This window comes from Orcinus orca, chromosome 1, assembly GCF_937001465.1.
Source record: "Orcinus orca chromosome 1, mOrcOrc1.1, whole genome shotgun sequence".
Taxonomy (NCBI): Eukaryota; Metazoa; Chordata; class Mammalia; order Artiodactyla; family Delphinidae; genus Orcinus; species Orcinus orca.
The window spans coordinates 112741841-112768753 of record NC_064559.1 but is presented as its reverse complement, the minus strand read 5'-3'; the positions used below and the strand labels follow the sequence as shown (position 1 = coordinate 112768753).

Below are 26913 nucleotides of genomic sequence, written 5' to 3'. Positions count from 1 at the left end.
CATGCTCCAAGTAGTATCTATTTTAATATTAATTTCTCTAATTATCAGAGGGTTTTATATCTGGTGCTAATTTGTCATCTGTGTTTCCTCATGAAAATGATTTTTCTATAATCACTTATTAAAGAAAATCTGGGTACCGACCTTTATTTCACTTATATACCTATTCTGATTATAAGGGTTTTTTAATGAATTGTGTTTATTACTTTTTCTCCATCCTATTATGTTTATTATCATCTTACTTTGGTTTTTATTTTAGATTTTTTTTCCACTTTATGTGTTAACTCCATCTATTTTGTGGTATCCTCCACTCATTTTTTTCCCATAAATATGCAATAAAACTTGTTCTGTTTTCTTAGTTTACTTGAAAAATTTTTGCATTGTATAGAACGGGGTGCAGTCTATAGTTAAATCTTCATCCTGCTACGTTTTTTTTTTTTTTTTTTTTTTTTGGCTGCTTGGGTCTTTGTTGCTGCACGTGGGCTTTCACTAGTTGCGGTGAGCAGGGGCTACTCTTCGTTGCGGTGCGTGGGTTTCTCATCTCAGTGGCTTCCCTTGTTGCGGAGCACGGGCTCTAGGCACGCGGGCTTCATCAGTTGTGGCTCGCGGGCTCTAGAGCACAGGCTCAGTAGTTGTGGCGCACAGGCTTAGTTGCTCCGCGGCACGTGGGATCTTCCCAGACCGGGGATCGAACCCGTGCCCCCTTCACTGGCAGGCAGATTCTTAACCACTGTGCCACCAGCTTTAAATCTTTTTTTGGAAAACCAGAAAATAGATCATTTGAAAATTAACATTTATTTGTGCTTGGTGTATAATCCTGTTTTTAGCTCATTAATTCCTTCCAACAACCCCAGGAGGTAGGTAGGTACTAATGTTATCCCCACTTAACAGAGAGGAAAATGAGACCACTCTGCTAGGACGAGGTCGAGCCAGGAGTGAACCACAGACATTATGACTCCAAAGCCCAGCTTCCAAGCCACTGTGCGCTGCTGCAGCTGTGGATACAGAGCAATCCTACTCACCTCTGTTAAATAATTACTGCATCCTCTTCTGTTATCTCTGCATTGTTTTAGTAAGCTCTGCAAATATTGCTTTTTGTAATTTCAGTAATTGTCCATTGTTCAGTTTTTCTGTTTTGAAGCCAATAGCCTTTAGTTGTTTGTCACCTCGAAATGTTTAAAATTTGGATATATTTTTAAATCATTACCATCATTATCTTTAACCAGGTCCTTTGCAGAAGTGATACTTCACTCTTTCACATTTCCTTTTTCTTTTCAAATAACTACAGACATTTCTAGTAAATAGCAATGGTGCTGAGGCATTTTATTCTGATCCCTAGCGTTTGTTTGTTTTCTAGGGAAATCACTACACACTAAAGTCATTTAGTGTAAGCCAGCTATTGGTTTTAAATAAGTATTCATAGTAGTATGAATTTCTCCAAGCTGAGTTTTCTTAGAGTTTTAGTCTATAAATATTTCATTTAGGTAATGCCTCATATATGTACAGGGTGTAGCAGCAACACAAAGGAAGGAGTAGGCAGTTCTCCCTGGAGGCCAGGATAGGCTTCAAAGATGAGGAGCCACCTGCCTAGGATTTAGGATATTCAGCTCGAGTCGGAAAGTACCCTTCACAGGCGGATTAATCAGAGGTAGCTCTGTGGTATCATGTGGGTCATAGAGCCTTCACCCTCTCCCACCACTTAACGTTTGGTTGAAAACTTAGAATTTGAGTCTTGACTTCAAGATGCCCAGATCCTGCTTACTAGTCATAGAAACTTCTTTAGCATAAATAAAACTGGACATCTTCTCTTCCTACTGCTACCACCTGTCCACTCCTCGTCAACTCTAGTGTAATAGCACTGTGCACAAGTTAAATATTTTACAAAGAGAGTCATTCAGCAGAGTTGGGTGGCTCTAGGGATGACAAAACAGAACCAAAGGAGGATGTGTAGTTTCATGTTGTTTCTGTGAATGTTCCCTGTCTAGGTTGGGGACCAGATTGTTGAAATCAATGGGGAACCTACACAAGGCATCACACATACTCGAGCAATTGAGCTCATTCAGGCCGGTGGAAATAAAGTTCTTCTTCTTTTGAGGCCAGGAACTGGCTTGATACCTGACCATGGTAAGTTAAGTAGCTCACCTGTAGCTGAAAAGCTGAGAATGTGTTTGTTAGGGAGGGGGCAGCAGAAGGAAAAGGAATATCTGTTTGGAGGGGATATTTTACTAGCTAATTCAGAGGTAACCACCAGAACCATCTAAAGTTAGTTACCATAAATAATAATAATATAAAATAAGTGATTCATACAGAACTTTTCTTAGACTAGAATATATATGTTAAGCTAGTTTCAGCAGAAAACACAGTTGCTTTTGCAGAGAAAAGTGCCTATAAAAAATGAGAACATTAGAGGCAAACGATTTTAATGTCATGAAAAGCATTTGAAATCTCTTCAAATGTTATTTTTTTCCTTATAGTAAGATGAGTTTCTCTCTTAATGAGCAGCATAAGAACTTTAGGCTTTTCTGGTCATTTGTCAAAAACAAGTTACTTTAGCTCTACCTGGAGACAAGGAGTTGCACTTGGGACCATTTCCGTAGTCCTGTACTGATCTTAAATTTCCTTGGTTTCATTGTATGTTTTTGAAATATCACAGTATTTGAAAATCACTGTTTATCAACTGAGTGCACTAGTCTAGAAGTACAATACCACACCACTTAGTCCGTGTCCGTTCCAGTTTCCTCCCTTCCCCCCATAGAGCTTTTGAGGGATAAGTATAGACATGACCTCCTACAGTCCCCTTCCAGCCTATAATCCTCTGACTGTATTACCTTCCACCATCTGCTTGTAAACCATACGTCCCTGGTGACATCTTTGCTAACTGCGCTGTGATGTTTTTTTACACAGTCCTAGGCTTTTTCTCTTCCTTCTTCAGGTTTGGCTCCTTCCGGTCTGTGCTCCTACGTGAAACCTGAGCAACATTAAGGCTTTCAGGGCTTTTCTTGGTCTTTCCTTAAAAAGATTTGGTAAATTTGCATGTCTTGTAAATCACTTCCTTCTTTTTTTTTCTTTTTAATTAAAAATGATGCTATTAAATACATCTACTTCTATCTTCTGCACTTTTCAGTTTCCTTTTGACATTAAATTTGACAGCTTAAAGCAAGAAAATTATTTACAAATGCCCATGAACTCCATTCTGGTTACCACAGTTTGGTCTCCTTTATTAGTGATTTTGGCAAATCCTGAAGCTATATCCATCAATAATAGCTAAATTAGTAAGCTGCTTGGACCAGGTAATTTGGTCCAATTTTATTATTTATTTCTTTTAAGATTTTTATTGGGCTTTTGCTACTTATAAAGAATTTACACATCATATATTATCGTACCTATTATACAAAAGTAATTGGAAAAATGAATACTGTTATTTTGTATATATAAAACAACCTACCCTTCAGGTACAAGTATAGCTGTCTGTATACGTCTACCTTTATAGAGAGAGATCTAAACATACATGAACTTTATTTATAAAATACTCAGGCTGTTTAAGCAGTCAGTAAAATTCAAATGGCTATCAAAAAATTCAAAACTTAATTGTTCCTATTTATAATTCTAAAATTTAATAATGTTCTACTCAAATCACTTTTTTTAGGTGATTGGAATATTAATAACCCTTCATCTTCCAATGTGATTTATGATGAACAGTCACCATTTCACCCATCTTCACATTCTGCTTTCATATTTGAAGAGTCTCGTGTGCCAGTAATTGAAGAATCTTTGATGAGAGTTCAGATATATGAAAAGGCAGAAGAATTAAAGGACATTGTGCCTGAAAAGAAAAGCACTTTAAATGAAAATCAGTCTGATATAAAACATCAGTCTCTTCTCCATAAAAATGTGAATAAAAGGGATCCACCCAACAGTCATGGGCACAGTGATAAGAAAAATCTCTTGAAAGTAGAAAATGGTGTCATACCAAGAGGCAGATCTGCTAGTCCCAAAAAGTCAGCCAGTCGATATTCAGAGGAACATTTAGAAAAGATTCCCAGTCCTCTAAAAAATGACCCCAAAAGAAGACCCAGAGATCGATCACTCAGTCCCAGGAAAGGAGAGAATAAAAGTAGTCAGATCAGCACCAGGGCAGCTTCTGGACAAGACCATTGCAGAAAAAGCAGAGGACAGTCTTCAAGCCCAAAGAAGCAGCAAAAAACTGAAGGAAGCAAAGACCAATCAAATGTGAACCAAAGAGTAGGGGGCTATGCTAGCAACAATGCTGAGCAGATGTCAGATGGGAAAGAAAGATCAGGTGTTATCAGGAAAGACACAAATCAGAGTCAGCCTGGAAAAAACAGAACCAGGTCTCCAGAGAAAAAAAGCAAGCGAATGGATGAAAAGTTGCTTCCATCCAAAAAGACAAATAACACTACTAGTAGAGCTATATCGGAAAATGAAAAAGGAAAGAAAGCAACCTTAGGAGAAACAAGTTCTAGTAAAGATAAAATAGGAGAAAATGTCAAAATATCAGAAAAGAAGCCAAAGCAGGAACCTGAAGAAAGAATGGTTTTAAACAAAATAGAAGATCACAAAAGAAAAGAACTAGAGGCAGCTGACAAAAACAAAGAGAGCGGAGGGTTCAAACCTGAAAGCGGTTCTCCAGCTAAGAAAACACCAATAACTCCAGGGCCTTGGAAGGTGCCAAGTGCAAGCAGAGCCACAGGCACTACTGGTGTGGCCGAGAAGCGACTGTGACCTTTAGTATAAAACAAAAAAACAAGTTGTAATCTTTTCCTACTAAAAAGCAGTGTTCCCCTCCCCCCCAAAATCATTTTTTTCAGGAATTCTGAAACACACATCAGAAGTACATTTTAATTTGAGCATCAAGTTACCTAGGCTGCATGAAGGGCCTGCAGGATTGCTAAGAACCCACTGTCCCCTTGGCTGGCTGCCCGCCTTGCGCTCAGGAAGGAGCCGCACCCACGGGCTCATCGGACACGCCCGGCTCAGGCCGCCCAGCTCGTCTTCATGAGTGTCTGAACAAATGACATGTTGATATTCACAACGTGGTCACAACTCACTTTATATTTGTGCCAAGTTATCTACTGTATCATGTCTATTTTATCCTTCTCACGCAGATATTTCCACAGTAATGAAAAAACTAGGTTTGGCTTGGAAGTTGATATTCTCAATAGCATGTTGCATGTTTACAGAGAGAAATATTTGAGCCCTTGCAGAAGAAGAAGAGATTGTTAACTCATCATTAAAGATGGCAGTTGCCTCTCCTAACAGCTTACTGATGATGTCCCCGTTTAAAAATAAAACTCCCAAACATCACTACTGGAAAGAAAAAAAAATGTAGTCAAATACTGACTTTCTTACGGCTGTTTATTTTAATTCGGCCGGATAAGGTATTTCAAATAACTGTTAAAGATGTGATTTACAAATGAATGTTCAAATGAGAAAGCACTTCAATTGATTGAGAGTTCACCTCCTGCTGTGTTATCCAACTCTAATGTGTTATAGCATCTCAGATCACCCTTTTATTTCATTTATTTTATTATGAAACCACAAAGAAGCATGTGGAAATATTGCTTATTGCTATCTGAAGAAAAACTACCAAATTTCTCTTTCTGGATATTTTGGTTGAACCAACTACTAAGTCATTAGTCATTAATACATAATACATATTTGAAGAGGGACTTAATCATGAAACCAGTTTCACGGTCCGTTTCCAGATGAGGTACCAACTCATCTGGCAGCCGCTGTACAAGTTCAAGTGTTGAGAAGCAGAACCTGTGTGAGACCGACTCACAAGCAAGTGAGAACAAACGTGGTGGTAGACAGTCCTTGCTAGATCTTAATTTTAATATCTAGCTACATTACCCTATTTACAAAGAAGAAAGGGAGAGTAAACATCTGCTTAGCTTGTACAGATTTTCAGAATTCTTTTCTAAAGTCTAATTAGAGATGTTTGTTGGAAGATAGAGACAGTTTTTAGCTCCATAAAATAGATCCGGGTTTCTCAGCCCCCGGAAGCAGCATTCAGTAGCATCTATAAATAAAGGAACATTCTCAGAATAAAACCATTTTCTGGAGTATTTCAACACACTTGTTCTGTCACCCTGGGTTCATCTTGTTATTGTGAAACACATCATGTCCAGGTCCTTCCCTCTCAGAGTCTGACTGTGAAATTCTTTAATATAACAACTAAATCAGCCCCTGTAGATAAGACATGCTTCCCAGAGTGAGATTTCTGAAATCCCCTTTCCATCCAGAACTATATTTACCCACCTATTGTAACTACTTGAATAGAGAAGAATTAGAAGGCTTGATAAATGCTAAGAATTTAGTATCACAGAAATGATTTATTTTCCCTATAGTCCACAATTAGTGATAAAAATCCAATTTTTGTTAACTGCGACATAACTTTGATGTCATCTGTTGTCAGTCTGATGTGGCTCTTTCCTTTCTAAGTAACCTGTCACTGTACTGATTCTGTACTGACTTAGCAATGTGGCCTTGGAATGCTAAGCAAAATATGGATGTACTGGTTGTAAATGTTTATATATTGTACAGTACCTTTATATATACACTTGAGGTTCTGATTAGAGAAAGAGACCTGTAAATCGCTCGTTATTTTTTATATAGATATTAAAAAGAAGAAAAACAAAAATCAGTTCACGGCCTGCATTTCTTTTACTGTCAGGTTTATGTAATGTTGCTTTTTCTATTTGTGGAGCTAATTCTCATCATGGTCTGAGTCCTCAAATAGATTTTTATCCCTACAAGTAACAAATATTCAAAGTCCTACAATCAGAAAGACTCTTAAAATGATGACTTTACCTGTATAGCTATACTTATCTATATGTAAAGCTCAAAATTAGTTTGAGTTGAATATCATTATACCTACTTAATACCTTTCACTGTAAGGAAAATAGCTTTGCATAAATAATTTGCTACCCCCCAAAAATCCTTTCTTACACTGCCAGGGAAAGAAAAGGACTTGTCTTATTGGAAATTGTCATCAGACATTTCTAATGGACATAGCTGTGTAAGTCCAGTTACCACAAGGTCACAAACTCTATTTCATCAGACTGTGGCATTTCACATTATTTTTAAATCATTTTATTTACTCTAGGTTGTACTTGTAGAGTGAAGTATTTTGACTTGATTTCACTGAAATTCTTGGAATGAATAATGCCTAAAACCTAGCTCAAGACCATGGTTAACTGAATACTCTTGAGGAGAGAAATTAATTCCCGCCTGCCATTACTGAACTCACACTGAAAATAAACTCCAAACCCCGAGCCCTACCATGGAGATGCGTGTTGTAGCAAAGCCTGCAGAGTGGCAGCAAAATCATTCTGTTGCTGTTTTAGTGGACATATTTTCTTATTGGTCGTAACAGCAAAAAAGTTCTGGGATGCTATCACGTTGTCTCCCTAGGGAGATTAGTGAGTAAGAGCCTATACTATTGTCTTCTAACCCCTGTACATTAAATATTTGGGGCCAAGTAGCTTTTGCACAGAGTCAACTCCTATTTCAGAAGTCTTGGACACAGAAAAGCATGCGGCTTTTTATTTCTACCTGAGCATACCTTGGTTATTTCCTTTTTTAATAGTCAGATATTCTCATGTAGAAAAAGTCAAATGCTTTTCAAGGTGAACTAATGAAGAGCTTCCTGTTTAATGTGTCCAACATTCAAAAAGAATTGGGTTTTAAGAAAGCAAGGACTACTCAAATTAAACTGTGTGACAGTCTTAACTACTGACCTCCACAGAGATGTGTTTAAGCTCGAGCTTAGTCCAGAGTGAGCTCCAGGAACTAAGGAACAGTGGTGTAAACAGACTTCAGTCACGAAACGTGATGATTCAGTCTGGCGTGAAGAATATATCAGAGCAACTTCTTACATCATCCTGGCATGCTCCAGCGCTAAGAACTACTTGTGCTTTTTAAACAATAACAGATTTGTTTATTTAGGCAGCTCTTTACTGCTTATGCTATTAAGGTTTATCAGCAATACAATGACTGGTTTAACGCATGCCATAATTATGACATGAACTCTATAATCTTTGCTTCAGTTGACTGAATTAGTTTAAGATATCCACTAACTTGGATCTGTTTTCAAAGTTTCTATGCAAGTAGAGCCTTAAGTGTTAAGAAGCGAGTATGAAGGCTTATTGAGAGTAGAATTTAGTAGAGTTCTGCCAAAGAACTCTGAACCTTTCTCACATACACATTAAAATACAAAAACATAGCCAAGTGCTTTAATTTAGCCTGAACCTATATTTTTCCAAAGAATCCTGTGGGTATTTGTCTATTTTACAATGTTTGCATTAAAGTCAAGCAGAACTATTAGCAAATTTTTATAGCAAATCAAGAGGCTTATTTTGTCCTTAATAAACAACTATTTGTTACCTTGAGTAATACCTTACTACAGCATATAGGCTCAGGGTGTGCTGCAGGAAAGGAATGGAGTTATTTCACATTTGTGAAATTCAAACTTCATTATTCAAGATGGGCACCAATAACTGCAAGGAGCAAAGGATTACTTTAAATGACCAAACTAGTCAACAGCTGTGGATGAGATTAAGTTTAATGAATTTACTTCTTGATAATTCCAAATCATACACTATATTTGGGAGTAAGACCCATTTGGCCCATTATGGAGTGTGTAGACTAAAAAATTTTGAAAATGAATTTCATTAATTTGAAAGAGGGTTATTTTTACAGTGCACAGGTTCACTTACCTCTAGCTACAATGAACCAAAATTAAAAACACAGACCCGTAAGCTTACACTTTGGAGGACATCCTGGCATTTAGAACTTTTCTACTTGTCTCTGAAAGTTAAGAAAACCATACCCCAATTAGGCAAGTATTTGGTTATTCAACTTTTCAAAGTGTTTATATTATACATGAGGCATATAATGTACATTTTTAGGAAGTCTGTACATATTTAGGAAGTCTGAAGTCATACCTCCATAGCGATTTTAGGAGATAGAATTTTTCCCAATACAAATCATAAAAGTAGCTGAACAGGTATTTTTCTTATCCATCTATGGTTATTATTATTTCAATTAAATGTATGTATGGGGCTTCCCTGGTGGCTCAGTGGTTGAGAGTCCGCCTGCCGATGCAGGGGACCGGGTTCGTGCCCCGGTCTAGGAAGATCCCACATGCTGCGGAGCGGCTAGGCCTGTGAGCCATGGCCGCTGAGCCTGCACGTCTGGAGCCTGTGCTCCGCCACGGGAGAGGCCACAGCAGTGAGAGGCCCGCGTACCGCAAAAAAAAAAAAAAAAAAAAAAAGTATGTATGGCCTAATCTAGTTCTATTTTTACATCTTGGTTTATTTAATTTCTCAGTAGCAGTATCACTCCTTTTGGGAGATCAAAACAAAAGTCCAATCTCCTAGAAATTATTATACAGGAATAAATGAAGCACTGACAGTACAACTCTTCCATCCTAACAGAAGAAAAAAAAAAACACTACAGAAACAGTAGATTACTTGAGGTCTATTCATTTATTCTATGCATTTACATTACGTACCTATTATGGGGTCAGGTACTCTTCTGCATTCTGGGGACCTAGGAGTGAAAAACAACAACAACAAAAATTCCTGCCTTAAGGGACTTATATTCTAGTGGGGAAGGACAGAAACAAGAAGGCAAAAAATAAACAAGATAATCAGGTTCTGATAAGTGCCGTGAAGGAAATGAACAGGACCATATATAACTGATAACAAGGATAAGATGGGGAACAACTTTAACTCAGAGAAGGTCCTGCTAAGGAATTGACAGCTGAGAAGCCATTCAGGGGAGAACTGAAGAAAACATATTCCAGGCACAGTCTGATAAGAAAGAACTTGGTATAACGAGGAACACAGGGAGGCCAGTGTGGCTGTCAGGTACTGAGGAGGGAAATTCGGAATGATAATGAAGGGCCTTGGAGGCCAGCATAGGGAAAGCCAGGAAGGATTTAAGTAGGAATGATATAGTCTCCATATTTTTAAGCTCACTCACGTGGCTGTGGAGAACCGACTGCAGAGGCAAGAATGGGAAGGGAACAGTGGGTCAGCACAATAATCCAGCTGAGTGCAAAGGAGGCTCAGTCTGTTAGCGGTGGAAACACAGAACCAACGTGACTGGCTGGTAGATTAGATATGGAGGGAAAGAGAGGAACCAAGAATAAACCCTAAGCCTTTGGCTTGAGCAATTGAGTAAACTTTTTTCTATTTACTAAGGTGGGAAAAACATTTACTCTCCCACCTCAGACAACTTAAAAAAAAAAAAAAGGAAAAATATATATGAAAAAATGGGTGTTAGATGTTGGACAACAGGCAGTAAAAGATAGTGGAATTCAATGAGGTGAGCCCCATGTTTGCCCCAGATTACTTAGAGGCAGTTTCTAGGCTGTGGTGTAGGAAGGGGGTATCCAAACTGAACCAAGCAGCCTTGCTGAGTTGAGGTGAGAGTTAAGAATCTGGGGCGGCCAGGACAGCTAGAATTGGCAGGCCGAGTACCAGAGAGAAGACAGCTGCAGAGAGAGGAGAGCACAGCTGCACGGAGAGGAGAGAGCTCCAAAAATGTGCAGAGGTTTCCTTTCAAGTTTTCAGGTATTGATGAGCACAAGGAAATACTCAACAGGGAAAGAAGCAGGCCAAAAATTCCTGAGCTGGGAAGAGTTCATGTTCCCACAGTTAAACTGGAAAAACCTAATCATGAACAGGGTTACCAGGTAGACTCAGGAGGATTTTGCTTCAGTTGTGGAGAAAAGTAGCACCAGAGTAAAGGCTGCTCCGGCCCACCTAACAAAGCTTAAAAGCAAGCCTTGAAATGATCAAACTGTTTTCAAGTATCTTAACTGCATTCTAAAACAAAGCTCAAGAATAGTTAAAAGAATACACACACACACGAAGACCCAACACCCAACAATGTAAAATTCACATCCATTAAGAAATTACTAGGCATGTAAAGAAGCAGGAAAGTATGACCCAAAATGAGGAGAAAAATAAATCAACAAAAACAAACCCCCAAATAACACAGACGATGGCTGTTATAATGTTCTTATTTACTATTTCTATTATAAATATTATGAAAACAAGATAGAGAAAAGAAACAGCACGTTAAAGAGAGACATGAGGATACAAAAAACTGAAAAAGCAATATCAAAATTCTGTAGACAAAATACATTGGGTAGGATTAACAGCAAATTAGTGCAGAAGAACAGGTTAGTGAACTTGAGGCACAGCAATAGAAATAGTTGTGCCAGTCTTCCGTCTTTAATAGAAATTAAAAACAGAAGACTGGGACAATGTACAGAACATCAGTAAGGTGTGGGACAACTTCAAGCAGCCTAATTAACATGTGGAGTCTCAGGAGGTGGGAGACTGGGGTATAGAAAACTTATTTTAAGAAATAACAGTCAAAATTTTTCCAAATTTGATGCAAACTAAAAATCCAGAGACCCAGTAAGTGCAACAGATCCCAAGCACACACACAAATAATGAAGACAACTACACCAATGCACATTATAACTAAATAGCACAAATTCAGTGAAAAAGGTAAAAACCTTAAAAGCAGCCAGAGTTTAAAAAAAAATAATAATACAGAAGAACGAAGATGACAATGACAGCAGACTTCTTGTCAGAAGCAAGGCAATCCAGGAGGCAGTAGAGCAGCAACATCTTTAAAACTAGAATTTTATGCCCAGAAAAAACATCTTTCAAACATAAAGATTCAAAAATCTTTCTCAACAAGGTAGGCCTATACACCTTGCTAAAAAGATTTTGGATTTTTACCTTCAAAGTAATACTAAGCCATTAATAGATTCTAAACGATGAGACTGAGACTTGCATTTCAGAAAAGACACATTAGCTTTTGAGATGAATAGGTGGGCACGGGGGAGAGGGGCAGAAAAGCAGAATCTTGTTCAAAAACAAAGGATGTTGACTTAGATGAGGGTGCTGAAAGTGGGGATGGAGAAGAAAGGACTGATTAGAAAAATATCTAGAAGATAATTACTCACAGACTTGATGACTGGATGTGAGGTATGAGAAAGGCAAGAGTGAAAAATGATTCCCAAGTTTCCGACATGAGCAACTACCCATACAGTTAATTTTATCCACCTGAAAAATCATTTAAACCAATTATACACCATCAAAACTATAACCGAAACAACTCACAGGAGTAAGCTATTCTGAATACTGCATTTACGCTAAAGATTCACTGTGTAAAAAATTCAAATAAAAATAGAACAGTGGTTTTTTTTTGTAACAGAAAAAGATAAAGCTTTCTTCATCCGAAATCTGCACTGAGCAGTTCAATCCTGGATTTGAGATAGCTACTATTGTCCCTTATGGAAAACAGTTAAAGCATGATTTCTATGAGCCATCTGCTGAGATACTGAAGTGCCTTTACAGATCAGTTCCTTCCAAAGGTAAATCACTATAATGGGGTTTTACTTTTTAAAAAGAATTGTAACTCTCACGCAGTATTTGGAATGGCTGCAAATTTTTGGTAATCCACTTCTAGTTCAGCAATCTTGCCCCCTAGGTTTCTATCTTCACAGTTAGGAATCTATCAGCAAAAGATTTTTAAAGGGTTTTAAACAGTAATTACAAATGTTTATGGTGGATTTATTAAGGGCGATGTACTTTATGCTATGTTAAGTACCTTACCTGATAATCTCATTTAACCTTAACAACACTATTAGGTAGTTATTATCCTTATTAAGCAGGTAAAGAAATTGAGATGCAAAAATGTTAAGTAACTTGCCTTAGACTATGAAGCTAATAAGTAGCAGAGCCAAGGATATGAATCCAGAAAGGTCTGACCTCAATTCCTGGACTTAAGAAATTCATCTTTAAACCTCAAAAATCTTCCTGCGTATTAGGATCTGTGTAAATGATACACTGATTTTGCATGTACATACTTCACATGTAATAACTAAGTTTCCTAATTATTTCCATTTAAAAATTCACAAAATCTTGTCATTAAAATGTGGGCTTTCAATTTGCCTCGAGAGATTCTTCAAAGTGGGTAACTTAATGAGCAGGAATTAAATGTAGACTATTAGAGTTTTCATTAACATATGTATACGCATGTATGTGCAATAGGGGATACCGATAAGAGAATCCAAATCATCAGTGGCATAGCTTGGCTCAGTACAGACACCGAGGACATGAGATTATACTGAGGGTTAAATACATTGAGTCTCACAACAGATAAACTGTGAACGCTTCACTTAGTAGTGTGATGGGAAACATAGCTCAGATGATTTAAATGGAAAACATGTTTTATGGTGGACACGGATGAGTGTGCATAGACTTAAATTTCTCATGCTGGATTACATGCCATATTACATGCATGACTCTTTCACCAACAACTATACAGTTACTAGAATTAACTTCAAAATTATAAACTAATTAAAATTTTCTCCATAGTTTAACAGAAAATCACCATTTAAAAGGTTATTTTTTTCTTTCAACAACAACAAAAAAGCCTAGAAACTGAAATTCTCCAATAAAGTTCTTTTATTCAGGCTCAACCTAAAATAGTTTAAACTTGATCTCTCTTTGCTAGAGAAATGAAATCTCCAATTCTATAGACTGTAATAGAAAAGTACTGAATTTGCATATTTCCAATAAAGGATTTTGCTTCATGCTTTGGGCATCTGCCATAGTTACCCGAAAGACTATTTCCAATAAATATAACTGTCACAGCACTGAAATGCCCAGAATAAATTTCCTAACTTAAAAAGTTGTCCTTAAGTTACTATAACACAACAGTCTTCAGTCTCCTGACTATTCATACTATTTGAAAACCATGAAAATACAGGTGTTTAGCATGCACACCCAGTTGGAAAAGGCTCTGTTCCTCTGAAAACACCATTCGTTAGATTAGGTAGAGCTGAGGGCACCTCTCCGTGTGAACAAGCAGGTGGGTGTCTCATGGGTTTGCAGTCATCTCTCTCCTTAATGGGTTAAGCACTGATGCCAGCAAGGGGAGAAAGTCCGGGCACATGACTCAGCTTATGACTTAATTTTCCACAGCTAAGAAAAGAAAATCATCAAAATAGTTAGTTTTATGACAAATAGGTGGGGTTGATAGGTACACTTACATGTAAACCAAGAACCGTTTACATAAGAAAAAAGTACCAGCTGTGACAACAGCAACCATAGAACATCATAGAGAAAAAACCGTTAACAATTTCCAGGATCAAAAAAGATATACTGCAGTTCACGGGTTTTTGGTTTTCATTCATTCTGCCTCTGTACATTTCCCTAGATCAGAGGCCAACCCAGCCCACGCTATTAAATTGACATGAGATTCAAACTTGATTTTTTTGTTCCATTCAAGAGCACCATCTATTGTACTTGCATAAAATGAAAAAACCTAAGCTGAATATCTATTTCAAATGTCTACTTCTCTACCTCAAGAGTTATTTCCATGCCAGTCCCTCCCTCCCTCCTTCCACCCTCCCTGTCTCGCTCTCTCTCACACACACACACACACAGTGGGAAGAACAAAGATTACTATATACAATAAGTTTTAAGACCAAGGCAGATGCTACAGAGTGATAATCACACTTACTCTTATATTAAATCCTAGAAGATCACTTATAACACCTGAGACAGCAGAAAGGATAACTACTCGTGTGATATTGTAGATCAAGGGATTCATCGTCAGTCCATAGAGTCTAAATGGTGTGTCCAGCTCCTACAAAAACATGAAAGAACTGAGATGAAATACATGGTTTCATAATAGCCACCAGTGATTTCTCGACTGTTTTTTTCAGTCTTGGGAGAGGATGATTGCTTAAAACCTCTTCCCTTAATGTTCAATAGCTACCTTCAAAAAACCTGCAATGCGGGGAAGCGGGGAGGGATAAATTTGGAATTTGGGATTAACAGATACAGACTATTGTATATAAAATAAACAACAAGGACCTACTGTATTGTACAGGGAACTATGTTCAATACCTTGTAATAACCTATAATGGAAAAGAATCTGAATATATATATCACTTTGCAGTACACCAGAAACATTGTAAATCAACTATACTTCAATTAAAAATAATAATTTTAAAATTAAAAATTAATTATTAATGCCTGTAATGGACTCTCACCTACTTTTCCACTAGCTAAGTTTTTAAAGGTGGATTCAAGCAATATGCTATTTGTTATTTTTTAATGTAATTTTAAAATGTGACAGACATCAGCAATCACTAGAACTTGGGTAGTAAGTTGGGAAACTTTTTCTCATAGAGTCATTAACCCCAAACTATCAAGTTGGTAGTTTGAAGCTACACAGCATCTATCTGTTACTAGGGTCCTCTCCAAGAAGTACAGCATTGATTTAATTAAATGGTAGTAAAAATGTATCACAGGGTATTACTTACTTTCAACAACTTGGTGGATAGCTTTAAAACATTGTTTACTAGAGTAAGCTGTTCTTTCTTATTCGGCTTTTTTTCCATTTTAAGATATAAATTAATCTAAGGGCAGGAATAGAGATTAGGGCAAATGTCATGGAAAAGATAGATATATATATTGCATTCAACATGGCAGATTTTGAGGTCAATGTTTTCAAGTAAAATAAATTTCAAAATTCCAGTAGCTATTTCTTCAGAGCACATATGCCACCTACCCAAACCCCCATCCCTAATCAGTCACATATGGCAAAGAAAAGCTATTTAGTGAAGAAAAAATAACAATGAAGCAATTTATCAAAACAATGCAAACTTTTATATTAATTATAGCAATTAAAATGTAAACTCCTTGAGTTCAAAAACTATATCTTATTCATCTTGGTATCCCCCAAATAATCTAACATCCTCATTAAACATTCATGGAATGGAAAAAGATCGCTGCTTTTAATTTACTAATCCCTTGTTTTTCCCCTTATGGTAAGAATTCTCCACTATAATTCTAAGGCCAAAAAAAAAAAAAATCTAATGATATTAGGTATTTTTATTTAAAACTTATGGATAAACATGAAATTAAAAACAAAAAAACCAACTCTATACTACTCTGTATTTATAAGAAACATTTCTCAATTGTAATATCTACTTACATACTAAAGAACAAGTATTTTCCAAACACTGAATGTATTCAGCATTTGACTGATAGAGAAGAAAGTCAAGAAGCTTATTAAACATCCTTAAATGACAGGTACTCTAAAGATCTAATACTTGACACAGAATATGAGATTAAAAGCATGCTCCATTACCACCAACAAAAATAATGTTTATACTATGAAGTAGCACCCAATCTTGGGAGCATGTGGGAAAGATAATATCCTCATTTTATAAAGAGGAAGCAATTATATAGTTGCAAAGTGACTTGTAAGGTGTAAGGTCATATAGCTAGAAAGTGACAGAATCTAGACTCAACCCTGAATCTTCTGCAGAAATCTTATTATACCATCTCTAACCACTGAATCAAACTGTCAAGGACCAATCAATACCTGTTCAGTAAGTAATATTGAGACATTGCTGTATTTCTTATTGGTTTCAGACCCCAGTGAGGCTAAGCGCAGTAAGAAAAGTAGTAAAGCTGATTCCCAGATCAAAAACTCCCAATTATAAGCATCATTTAGGAAAGTTTTATGTCCCCGGAGAACCTGTGAAAAGGACAAAAAAAAAGTTAAGTTTTTCACTTGTTTTAAAATCTGTAATTACTCCTTTACTCTAGAACTTTAAAAACATTTACAAGATACCAATATTTTAATACTCAAAGTAGGAGACTTTTAATACTCATAAAGTATTATCTATTCAATTAGTGATTATGTATTTCTCTAAGTTTCCTAGATTTTCTTCTTTGCATGAGAGACAGCAAGGGTCTGGAAGTAACAAGGGAAGAAAACATAATAGAATAAGGGAAATAAGACAAATATATTTCCAAACTCTTTAACCACAAGTGTGCCCACTCACAATTATATGGTGACCATTTTTCAAAGTAGGGTTGGCCAAAAAGTTCCTTTGGTTTTTAAGTAAAAATAAACGACACATTTTTCATTTTCACCAAGAACTTCATTGAACAACATATTCACCCTTTTGTTCCACTACCTTCTGCCATTTTTCAGGCAACTTCATAATTCCATCTTCCCAAAACTTTTTTATCTTTTTGAGCAAAGAACTGTTCCAGGTGCCTTTTACAGTCTTGCAGGGAATTGAAAATTTTTTCCATTAAGAGAATTTTGTAAAGACCTAAATAAATGGAAATCCAAAGGTGCAATGTCTGGTGAATGTGGCGGATGAATCAGAACTTCCCAGCCAAGCTGTAACAGTTTTCGCCTGGTCATCAAAGAAACATGCAGTCTTGCGTTATCCTGATGGAAGATGATGTGTTTTCTGTTGACTAATTCTGGATGCTTTTCGTTGAGTGCTGCTTTCAGTTGGCCTAATTGGGAGCAGTATTTTTTTTTTTAAGAATTTGAATATTTTATTATTAAACTGTTTCTTATTTTCCTGCAAGGCTGTTGCTTTACTGTATAAAAATAGCACCAGCAAACACAGTATATTGCAAAATTAAGATAGTAATGTTCTTTACTGGACACTATACAACTAGCAAACTTTTCTCCACTGCCATTTATGTCCAGTGGCAAGTTCATTGAGTATTTTGACCCAAATCCAGGGATGGCTGTAAGCAAGTTACAATATTATATAAGGTTAAGATAACAATGTTATCCTTGAATTGCATCATTTTTATAACTAGTTTTACCACAGATAATTTCAGGAATTCTGAGTATTATAACTGGAGACTAGCCTAAAAATCACAGGGTGTTGTGAAAAAGATGCATGTGTTTATCTGAAATCATTAGGAGGTTAAGGGCTATTTTCTTCAGGCAACATTGTTGCAAGTGGTTTATTTTGCTAAAAGTTGCTTTTTAAAAATCTATCCACCACTAATTTAAGACAACTATGCTAGATTAAGTTGTTTCAAACTAATTTATTTAGGGGTTCCATTTTCACTCCTCAATAGATTTTATGTGTTTCTCATGTGCTTCTTCACTCATTAGTTCATCTAGTTCTGAAGGATTACTGAGTGTCATCTTGATCAGCCAACCATCATCATAACAAGATCTGTTGACAAGTCCTGGATTTTCTGCTAGGGCTTCATTAATTTCAGTTACTTCTGACAGAGGAGAATAGAGTTCACTAGCAGCTTTCACACTTTCCAAAGCACCAAATTCCTCTTGTTTGTTCAATTTTGTCCCAACTTCAGGCAGACTACAGTAAACATCTCCCAAAGATTTCTGTGCAAAATGTTTGATTCCTACTGTTCCAACACCGCTTTCTGTTGTTACCCATTCATGTTTGTCTGTGAATTTACGACCCGACAGCAGAGTGGGTCCAGTGCGCAGTGCCCGGACGGCGCCCGCCCACAGTCCCCAGGGCCGCGGCAGGCAGGGTGCATTGGGCGCAGGCTGCAGACCGCAGCCCGCACGCTCCACGCCACTCGCGGCGCCATGTTCTCAGGGGTGCTGGGAGCAGTATTTGTTGGAATTAATCGTTTGGTTTTCTGGAAGGAGCTCATAATAGAGGACTCCCTTCCAATCCCACCATATACACAACATCACCTCCTTTGGATGAAGACCGGCCTTTGGTGTGGTTGGTGGTGGTTCATTTCGCTTGCCCCGCGATCTCTTCCATTCCTCATTATTGTACACTATCCACTTTTCATCTCCCGTCACAATATGTTTTAAAAATGGAACATTTTCGTTACGTTTAAGCAGAGAATCGCATGTGGAAATACAGTCAAGAAGATTTTTTTCGCTTTACTTACGTAAAACCCAAACATCAAAGCGATGGACATAACCCAGCTGGTGCACATGATTTTCATTGCTCAACTTGGATATTGTATGTCAGCTATCTCCTGTGTGGTATAATGTTGATTATTCTCAATTAATGTCTCGATTTGAACACTATCAACTCCAACTGGTCTACCCAACCACAGAGTAACGTCCAGAGAGAAATCTCCAGCACAAAACTTCACAAACCACTTTTGACACGTTCGATCAGTCACAGCACCTTCTTCATATACTGCACAAGTCTTTTTTGCATTTCATTTGTGGTTTTACCTTTCTTGAAATAATAAAGCATAAATGCTGAAAATGTTGCTTTTTTCTTCCATCTTCAATATTCCATATTCAACATGGCTGCACAAAAATTCACCAGTTTTGATAAGTTTTTTTTTTTAAATGCAGGCTGACATGACAGCTGTCACAATACAATCTAATGAAATTGTTTCAAATGAAGTTAGACAACTAAGCACTCCTAGAGCCATCTTATGGAAAAAAACTGAACAAACTTTTTGACCAACCCAATAGTAAATCTGCATTTGAATAAGAGCCCCCTAAAACATGCGGCCCATCCCACTGCATGACTAGAAAATCCTGAGGATCAGCTCTTTACTCCACTTTAGGATCTGAATAACAACAGCCGCAGCCACCGATTATAAAATGCCTATAATGTGTCAAGTTTTCAGGTAAAAGTTCTTGTTTTTTACAAAATTTTTTTGTTGATTGAAATGTAAAGAAGTTTACTAAAGCAAGCCCAAGGTAAAATGAGATTTATTGAAAAATATACAGAGACCGCTCACAGAAACTAAATGCGGGCCTTTGAAAATCAGGAAGTCAGCAGGTAGCTGCCCTCCCCATCTCCCTTCCACTAGGGCCATTCAGGCTCCCCCCTCCACTCCTCTCAGATAATTCCACTGCCTTGCAAGACCCTTCTTTACTGCTCCCCCCAACTCTGACTTGTTTCCAATGCTACTGGCCCCAGTGATCCCTTCTGACCTTTCTTCTGCAAAGTCCACCACTGATACCTCAGGTTTTCATTTCTAATTTGCGAAAGAGGGAATATGTTTAGTTTAGTCTGGGTCAGGTATTCACCCCAGCAAGTTACTTACAACTAAGGGGTGGGGGTGGGGGGTGGCAGGGGGGAGGAAAGTAACAACTAATAGCAACCTAAAAGTGCTGAAAGTAACTGGCAACCTAGAAATCTCTACCCATTAAAAATATCCTTCAAACATGAAAGTGATAAAAGACATTTTCAAACAAACAAAAACTGAGAGAATTCATCACCAGCAGATTCTTCAAGCAGGCAGGAAATAATCCCAGAGAAAAACACAGAAATGCACAAACTAATGAAAAGTAATGGAAAGGGTAAATATGTAGGTAAATATAAATGAATAATTAACTACAAAAAGCAATAATAATTACATCTTATGGGTTTAAGATATATGTAAAATTAAAATGAAGGACATGTGTAACACAAAAGTGAATGGGTAAAAAAAAAAAAAGTGAATGGGTAAATGACATAAAGTGTTGTAAGGTCCTAGCATGGTAAATTAATAATTTTATTAGACTGTAATAAGCTAAGGATGTATGTTGTAATCTCTGGGGTCAACAGTAGTAAATATATATATATATATATATAAAGTTAACAGAGAGGATTAAATGAAATATTTTAAAATATTTGATTAATAAAAGATGGCCCAAAAAAAAGAGAAAAAGGAAAATTAACAAATGAACCAAATAGGAAACAAATAGTATTTGTAGTTATAGTAATTAAGTTTAACTGGGTCAGACATTCCAAATCACTAAAACTGGGAGGCTGGATTAAGAAACAAGCAAACAGGAGCAGGACTGGAGACAATGTAATGGAGTAGAAGGACCTTGAGCTCACCTCCTCTCACAAGCACATCAAAATCACAACTAACTGCTGAACAACCATCAGTAAAAAAGACTGGAAGCTACCAAAAAAAAATATTCTACATTCAAAGACATAAAGAAGAAACCACAGTGAGATGGTAGGAGGGGTGCACTCGTAATATAATCAAATCCCATACAGCCTGGGTGGGTGACCCACAAACTGGAGAATAATTATATCACAGAAATTCTCCCCAAGGAATGAGAGCTCTGAGCCCCACACCAGGTTCCCCAGCCTAGGGGTCTGGCACTGGGAGGAGGAGCCCCAGAGCATTTGGCTTTGAAGGCCAGTGGGGCTTGATTGTAGGAGCTCCACAGGACTGGGGAAAACAGAGACTTCACTCTTGGAGGGCATATACAAGGTTCTTGTGCACTAGGACTGAGGGCAAAAGCAGTGACTTCATAGGAGCCTGGGCCAGACCTCCCTGCTGGTCTTGGAGGGTCTCCTGGGAAGGCAGGCTGTGGCTCTCTCTAGGATCATAAAAACTGGTGGCTGACACACTGAGGAGTGTTCATTGATGTGAACTCTGGCTGGAGGTAGACGTCTCGCTTGGGATCTTGGCACCAAGGCCTGGCCCCACCCAATGGCCTGTAGGCTCCAGTGCTGGGACGCCTCAGGCCAAACAACCAAGAGGGCAGGAACACAGCCCCACCCATCAGCAGAAAGGCTGCCTAAAGACTTCCTAGGCCCACAGCCACCTCCAGACATGCCCCTTGACATGGCCCTGCCCACCAGAGGGCCAGCACCCAGCTCCACTCACCAGTGGGCAGGCACTGGCCCCTCCCACCAGGAAGCCTGGACAAGCCTGTAGACCAGCCTCACCCACCAGGGGGAAGACACTAGAAGCAAGAAAACTGCAATCCCACGGCCTGTGGAACTAACTCCAAAAACACAGGTCAGAACCCACCCTGGGAATGGTCCCTGGCCCTTAGGTAACAAGATGGGAGTGTACTGTTGGGACACATAGGACATCCCCTACAGAGGACCACTTCTCCAAGGTCAAGAAGTGTTAACTATTCTACTACATACGTAAGAAAACAAATAGAAATTTAAACAAAATGAGACAGCAAAGGAATATGTTCCAGACAAAGAAACAAGATAAAACTCCAGAAGAACAACTAAGTAAACTGGAGATAGGCAATCTACCTGAGAAAGAGTTCAAAGTAATGATTGTAAAGATGATCCAAGAGCTCAGGAAAAGAATGGATGCACAGAGCAAGAAGTTATTAGCAAAGAGTTAGAAAATATAAAGAACAACCAAACAGAGTTGAAGAATGCAATAACTGAAATGAAAAATACACTAGAAGGAATCAATAGCAGAATAAATGAGGCAGAAGAACAAATCAGTGAACTGGAAGACAGAGTAGTGGAAATCACTGATGTGGAACAGAATAAAGAAAAAAGAATGAAAAGAAATGAACACAGGTTAAGAGACCTCTGGGACAATGTCAAATGCACCAACATTTGCATTATAGGGGTCCCAGAAGGAGAAGAGGGAGAGAAAGGGCCTAAGAAAATATTTGAAGAGATAATAGCTGAACACTTCCCTAACATGGGAAAGGAAACAGTCACCCAAGTCCAGGAAGCATAGAGAATCCCATACAGGATTAACTCAAGGAGGAACAGACTGAGACACATAGTCATCAAACTGACAAAAATTAAGGACAGAGAAAATATGAAAACAACAAGGGAAAAGCAACAAATAATATACAAGGGAATCCCCATTAGGTTATCAGTTGATTTTTCAACAGAAACTCTGCAGGCCAGAAGGGAGTGGCATGATATATTTAAAGTGATGAAGGGGAAAAACCTACAACCAAGAATACTATACTCAGCAAGGCTCTAGTTCATATTTGATAGAGAAATCAAAAGCTTTACAGACAGGCAAAAGCTAACAGAATTCTGCACTACCAAACCAGCTTTACAACAGATGCTAAAGGAACTTCTCCAAATGGAAAAGAAAAGACCACAACTAAAAATAAGAAAAGTATGAAATGAAAAGCTCACCAGTAAAGGCAAACGTATCGTAAAGGTACAAAATCATCCACATACAAATATAACATCAAAACTAGTAATTGTGAGAGGAGGAGAAAGAGTATAAACGCAGGATATTTAAAATGCATTTGAGGGCTTCCCTGGTGGCACAGTGGTTAAGAATCCCCCTGCCAATGCAATGGGCATGGGTTTGAGCCCTGGTCTGGGACGATCCCACATGCCATGGAGCAACTAAGCCCGTGCACCACAACTACTGAGCCTGTGCTCTAGAACCCATGAGCCACAACTACTGAGCCCATGTGCCACAGCTACTGAAGCCCGCATGCCTAGGCCTGTGCTCTGCAACAAGAGAAGCCACTGCAATGAGAAGCCCACGCACCACAACGAAAAGTAGCCCCCGCTCGCCACAACTAGAGAAAAGCCCGCGTGCAGCAATGAAGACCAACACAGCCAAAAAAAATTAAAGTTAAAAATAAATAAATAAAATGCATTTGAAATTAAGAGATCAGCAACTTAAAACAATCTTGTATATATATAGGCTGCTATACCAAAACTCATGGTAACCACAAACCAAAAATCCATAATAGATATACACACAAAAAAGGAAAAGGAATCCCAACACAACACTAAAGATAGTCATCAAATCACAAGAGAAGAGAACAAAAGAGGAAAGGTAAAAAAAATGACCTACAAAAACAAATCCAAAAAAATTAACAAAATGGCTATAAGAACATACGTATCGATAATTGCTTTAAATGTAAACAGGTTAAATACTCCACCAAAAGACACAGACTGGCTAAATGAATACAAAAGAAGACGTGTACATATGTTTTCTACAAGAGGCCCACTTCAGATCTAGAGGCACATACAGACTGAAAGTGAGGGGATGGAAAAATGTATTCCAGGTTAGAACTACCTCCCCAGAGATCAGGCAAGGGTAAGGGAGGGCTTGGCTGCTGTTTTTAAATGCAGCATTTTTTGTTCCCTTTCTAGAAACCAGCTGCAACGTTAGGTCAGAGCACATTAAAATGAGCCACTTCTGAACCAACAGTGCCAGGCCCCAGGCCTGCTGTGAAGGCCCCAGCAAACGTCAGGGCTTGGTCCGCGTGATGTTCCTTCCCATGCTTGTCCAAGCGGTGCTCTGCCTCAGAGTTGAGGTAAGAGAGGCATCAGGATACCTCACATTCGGTCACCTAGCAGAGATCAGCAATTCCTGGGCTCAGTGAGGAGGTTTGCCATGTGTCTGACAGGGTCTTGGTGCTCTGTCTAACACTGGGTGTCAGGCCTGAACCTCTGAGGTGGGAGAGCTGAGTTAAGGACATTGGACCACCAGAGACCTCCGGGCCTCATGTAATATCAAAAGGCAAAAGCTCTCCCAGAGATCTCCATCTCAATGCTAAGACCCAACTCCACTCAACAACCAGCAAGATACAGTGCTGGACACCCTATGCCAAACAACTAGCAAGACAGGAACACAAACCCACCCATTAGCACAGAGGCTGTCTAAAATCATAATAAGGTCACAGACACCCCAAAACACACACCGGATGTGGTCCTGCCCATTAGAAAGACAAGATCCAGCCTCATCCACCAGAACACAGGAACCAGTCCCCTCCAGCAGGAAGCCTACACAACCCACCGTACCAACCTTAGCCACTGGGAACAGACACCAAAAACAATGGGAACTACAAACCTGCAGCCTGCAAAATGGAGACCCAAAACACAGTAAGTTAAGCAAAATGAGAAGACAGAGAAATACACAGCAGATGAAGGAGAAAGATAAAAACCCACCAGACCAAACAAATGAAGAGGAAATAGGCAGTCTACCTGAAAAAGAATTCAGAGTAATGATAATAAAGATGATACAAAATCATGGAAATAGAATGGAGAAAATGCAAGAAACGTTTAACAAGGACCTAGAAGAACTAAAGAGCAAACAAACAATGATGAACAACACAATAAATGAAAGTTAAAATTCTCTAGAAGTAATCCATAGCAGAGTAACTAAGTCAGAAAAATGGATAAGTGACCTGGAGGATAAAACAGTGGAAATAACCACTGCAGAACAGAATAAAGAAAAAAGAATGAAAAGAATTGAGAACAATCTCACAGACATCTGAGAGAATGTTAAACACACCAACATTTGAATTATAGGGGTCCCAGAAGAAGAGAAAAAGAAAGGGATTGAGAAACTAACTGAAGAGATTATAGTTGAAAACTTCCCTAATATGGGAAAGGAAATAGTCAATCAAGTCCAAGAAGCAGAGATGGTCCCATACAGGATAAAACCAAGGAGAAACACGCCAAGACACATGTTAATCAAACTATTAAAAATTAAATACAAAGAAAAAAATATTTAAAGCAGCAAGGAAAAGACAACAAATAGTATACAAGGGAATCCCCATAAGGTTAACAGCTGATCTTTCAGCAGAAACTGTGCAGGCCAGAGGGGAGTGGCAGGACATATTTAAAGTGATGAAAGGGAAAAACCTACAACCAAGTTTACTCTACCCAGCAGGGATCTCATTCAGATTCGACGGAGAAATTAAAACCTTTACAGACAAACAAGAGCTAAGAGAATTCAGCACCACCAAACCAGCTCTACAACAAATGCTTAATGAACTTCTCTAGGCAGAAACACAAGAGAAGAAAACAACTTACAATAACAAACCCAAAACAATTAAGAAAATGGTAATAGAAACATACATATCGATAACTACCTTAAATGTAAATGGATTAAATGCTCCAACCAAAATACATAGACTGGCTGAATGGATACAAAAATAAGACTCATACATATGCTGTCTACAAGAGACCCACTTCAGACCTAGGGACACATACAGACTGAAAGTGAGGGTATGCAAAAACATATTCCATGCAAATGGAAATCAAAAGAAAGCTGGAGTAGGAATTATCATATCAGACAAAATAGACTTTAAAATAAAGACTATTACAAGAGACAGAGAAGGACACTACATAATGATCAAGGGATCAATCCAAGAAGAAGATATAACAATAGTAAATATTTAGGCACCCAACATAAGAGCACCTCAATACATAAAGTCAAATGCTAACAGCCATAAAAGGGGAAATCAACAGGAACACAATCATAGTAGGGGACTTTAACACCCCACTTTCACCAGTGGACAGATCAACCAAAATGAAAATAAGGAACACAAGCTTTAAATGATACATTAAACAAGATGGATTTAATTGATATTTATAGGACATTCCATCCAAAAACAGCAGATTACACTTTCTTCTCAAGTGCTCATGGAACATTCTCCAGAAGAGATCATATCTTGGGTCACAAATCAAGCCTTGGTAAATTTAAGAAAATTGAAATCGTATCAAGTATCTTTTCCAACTACAATGCTTTGAGACTTGATATCAATAACAGGAAAAAAGCTATAAAAAATACAAACACATGAGCTAAACAATACACTATTAAATAACCAAGAGATCACTGAAGAAATCAAAGAGGAAATCAAAAAATACCCAGAAACAAATGACAATAAAAACATGACAACCCAAAACCTATGGGATGCAGCAAAAGCAGTTCTAAGAGGGAAGTTTATAGCAATACAATCCTACCTCAAGAAACAAGAAACATCTCAAATAAACAGACTAACCTTACACCTAAAGCAATTAGAGAAAGAAGAACAAGTAAACCCCAAAATTAGCAGAAGGAAAGAAATCATAAAGATCAGATCAGAAATAAATGAAAAAGAAATGAAGGAAACAATAGCAAAGATCAATAAAACTAAAAGATGGTTCTTTGAGAAGATAAACAAAATTGACAAACCATTAGCCAGACTCATAAAGAAAAAACGTGAGAAGACTCAAATAAATAGAATTAGAAATGAAAAAGGAGAAGTAACAACTGACACTGCAGAAATACAAAGGATCATGAGAGATTACTACAAGCAACTCTATGCCAATAAAACGGACAACCTGGAAGTAACGGACAAATTCTTAGAAAAGCACAACCTCCCAAGACTGAACCAGGAAGAAACAGAAAATATAAACAGACCAATCACAACTACTGAAATTGAAACTGTGATTAAAAGTCTTAAAACAAACAAAAACCCAGGACCAGGTGACTTCACAGGAGAATTCTATCAAACATTTAGAGAAGAGTTAACACCTATCCTTCTCAAACTCTTCCAAAATCTACCAGAAGGAGGAACACTCCCAGACTCATTCTACAAGGC

General features: G+C 38.0%; 2 protein-coding genes, 1 long non-coding RNA gene and 1 pseudogene across 12 annotated transcripts in view; 1 reads left to right on the top strand and 3 right to left on the bottom strand.

Annotated features, from left to right (window-relative positions):
- MAGI3 (membrane associated guanylate kinase, WW and PDZ domain containing 3) overlaps positions 1–6661 on the top strand; it is a 277553-nt gene extending 270892 nt beyond the window's left edge. For 3 of the 5 annotated variants that reach the window (XM_004263197.4, XM_033435686.2, XM_049709931.1), the window contains 2 exons: positions 1983–2121; positions 3644–6661. In XM_004263197.4, coding sequence (XP_004263245.1) covers positions 1983–2121; positions 3644–4740 — 1236 coding nt within the window. In that variant the 3' untranslated portion in view covers positions 4741–6661. Of the gene's footprint in view, positions 1–1982; positions 2122–2929; positions 3021–3643 lie in introns of all 5 variants that reach the window. The other 2 variants (XM_004263198.3, XM_033435700.2) reach the window with 1 other exon arrangement.
- Positions 3189–8924, bottom strand: LOC125964601 (uncharacterized). The gene is made up of 3 exons (XR_007477758.1): positions 8407–8924; positions 4631–4741; positions 3189–3820 (listed from the first exon to the last, which is right to left on the bottom strand). It is a non-coding gene; the product is annotated as an uncharacterized LOC125964601 (long non-coding RNA).
- Positions 8925–13502: 4578 nt separating this feature from the next.
- Positions 13503–26913, bottom strand: part of PHTF1 (putative homeodomain transcription factor 1) — a 61424-nt gene continuing 48013 nt past the window's right edge. For all 6 annotated transcript variants that reach the window (XM_049710208.1, XM_033435743.2, XM_033435764.2 and 3 more), the window contains 4 exons: positions 16456–16611; positions 15389–15484; positions 14581–14706; positions 13503–14039 (listed from right to left, as the gene is read on the bottom strand). In XM_049710208.1, coding sequence (XP_049566165.1) covers positions 14019–14039; positions 14581–14706; positions 15389–15484; positions 16456–16611 — 399 coding nt within the window. In that variant the 3' untranslated portion in view covers positions 13503–14018. The remainder of the gene's footprint in view (positions 14040–14580; positions 14707–15388; positions 15485–16455; positions 16612–26913) is intronic.
- On the bottom strand, positions 16621–26087 carry LOC125964573 (glycine cleavage system H protein, mitochondrial-like; annotated as a pseudogene).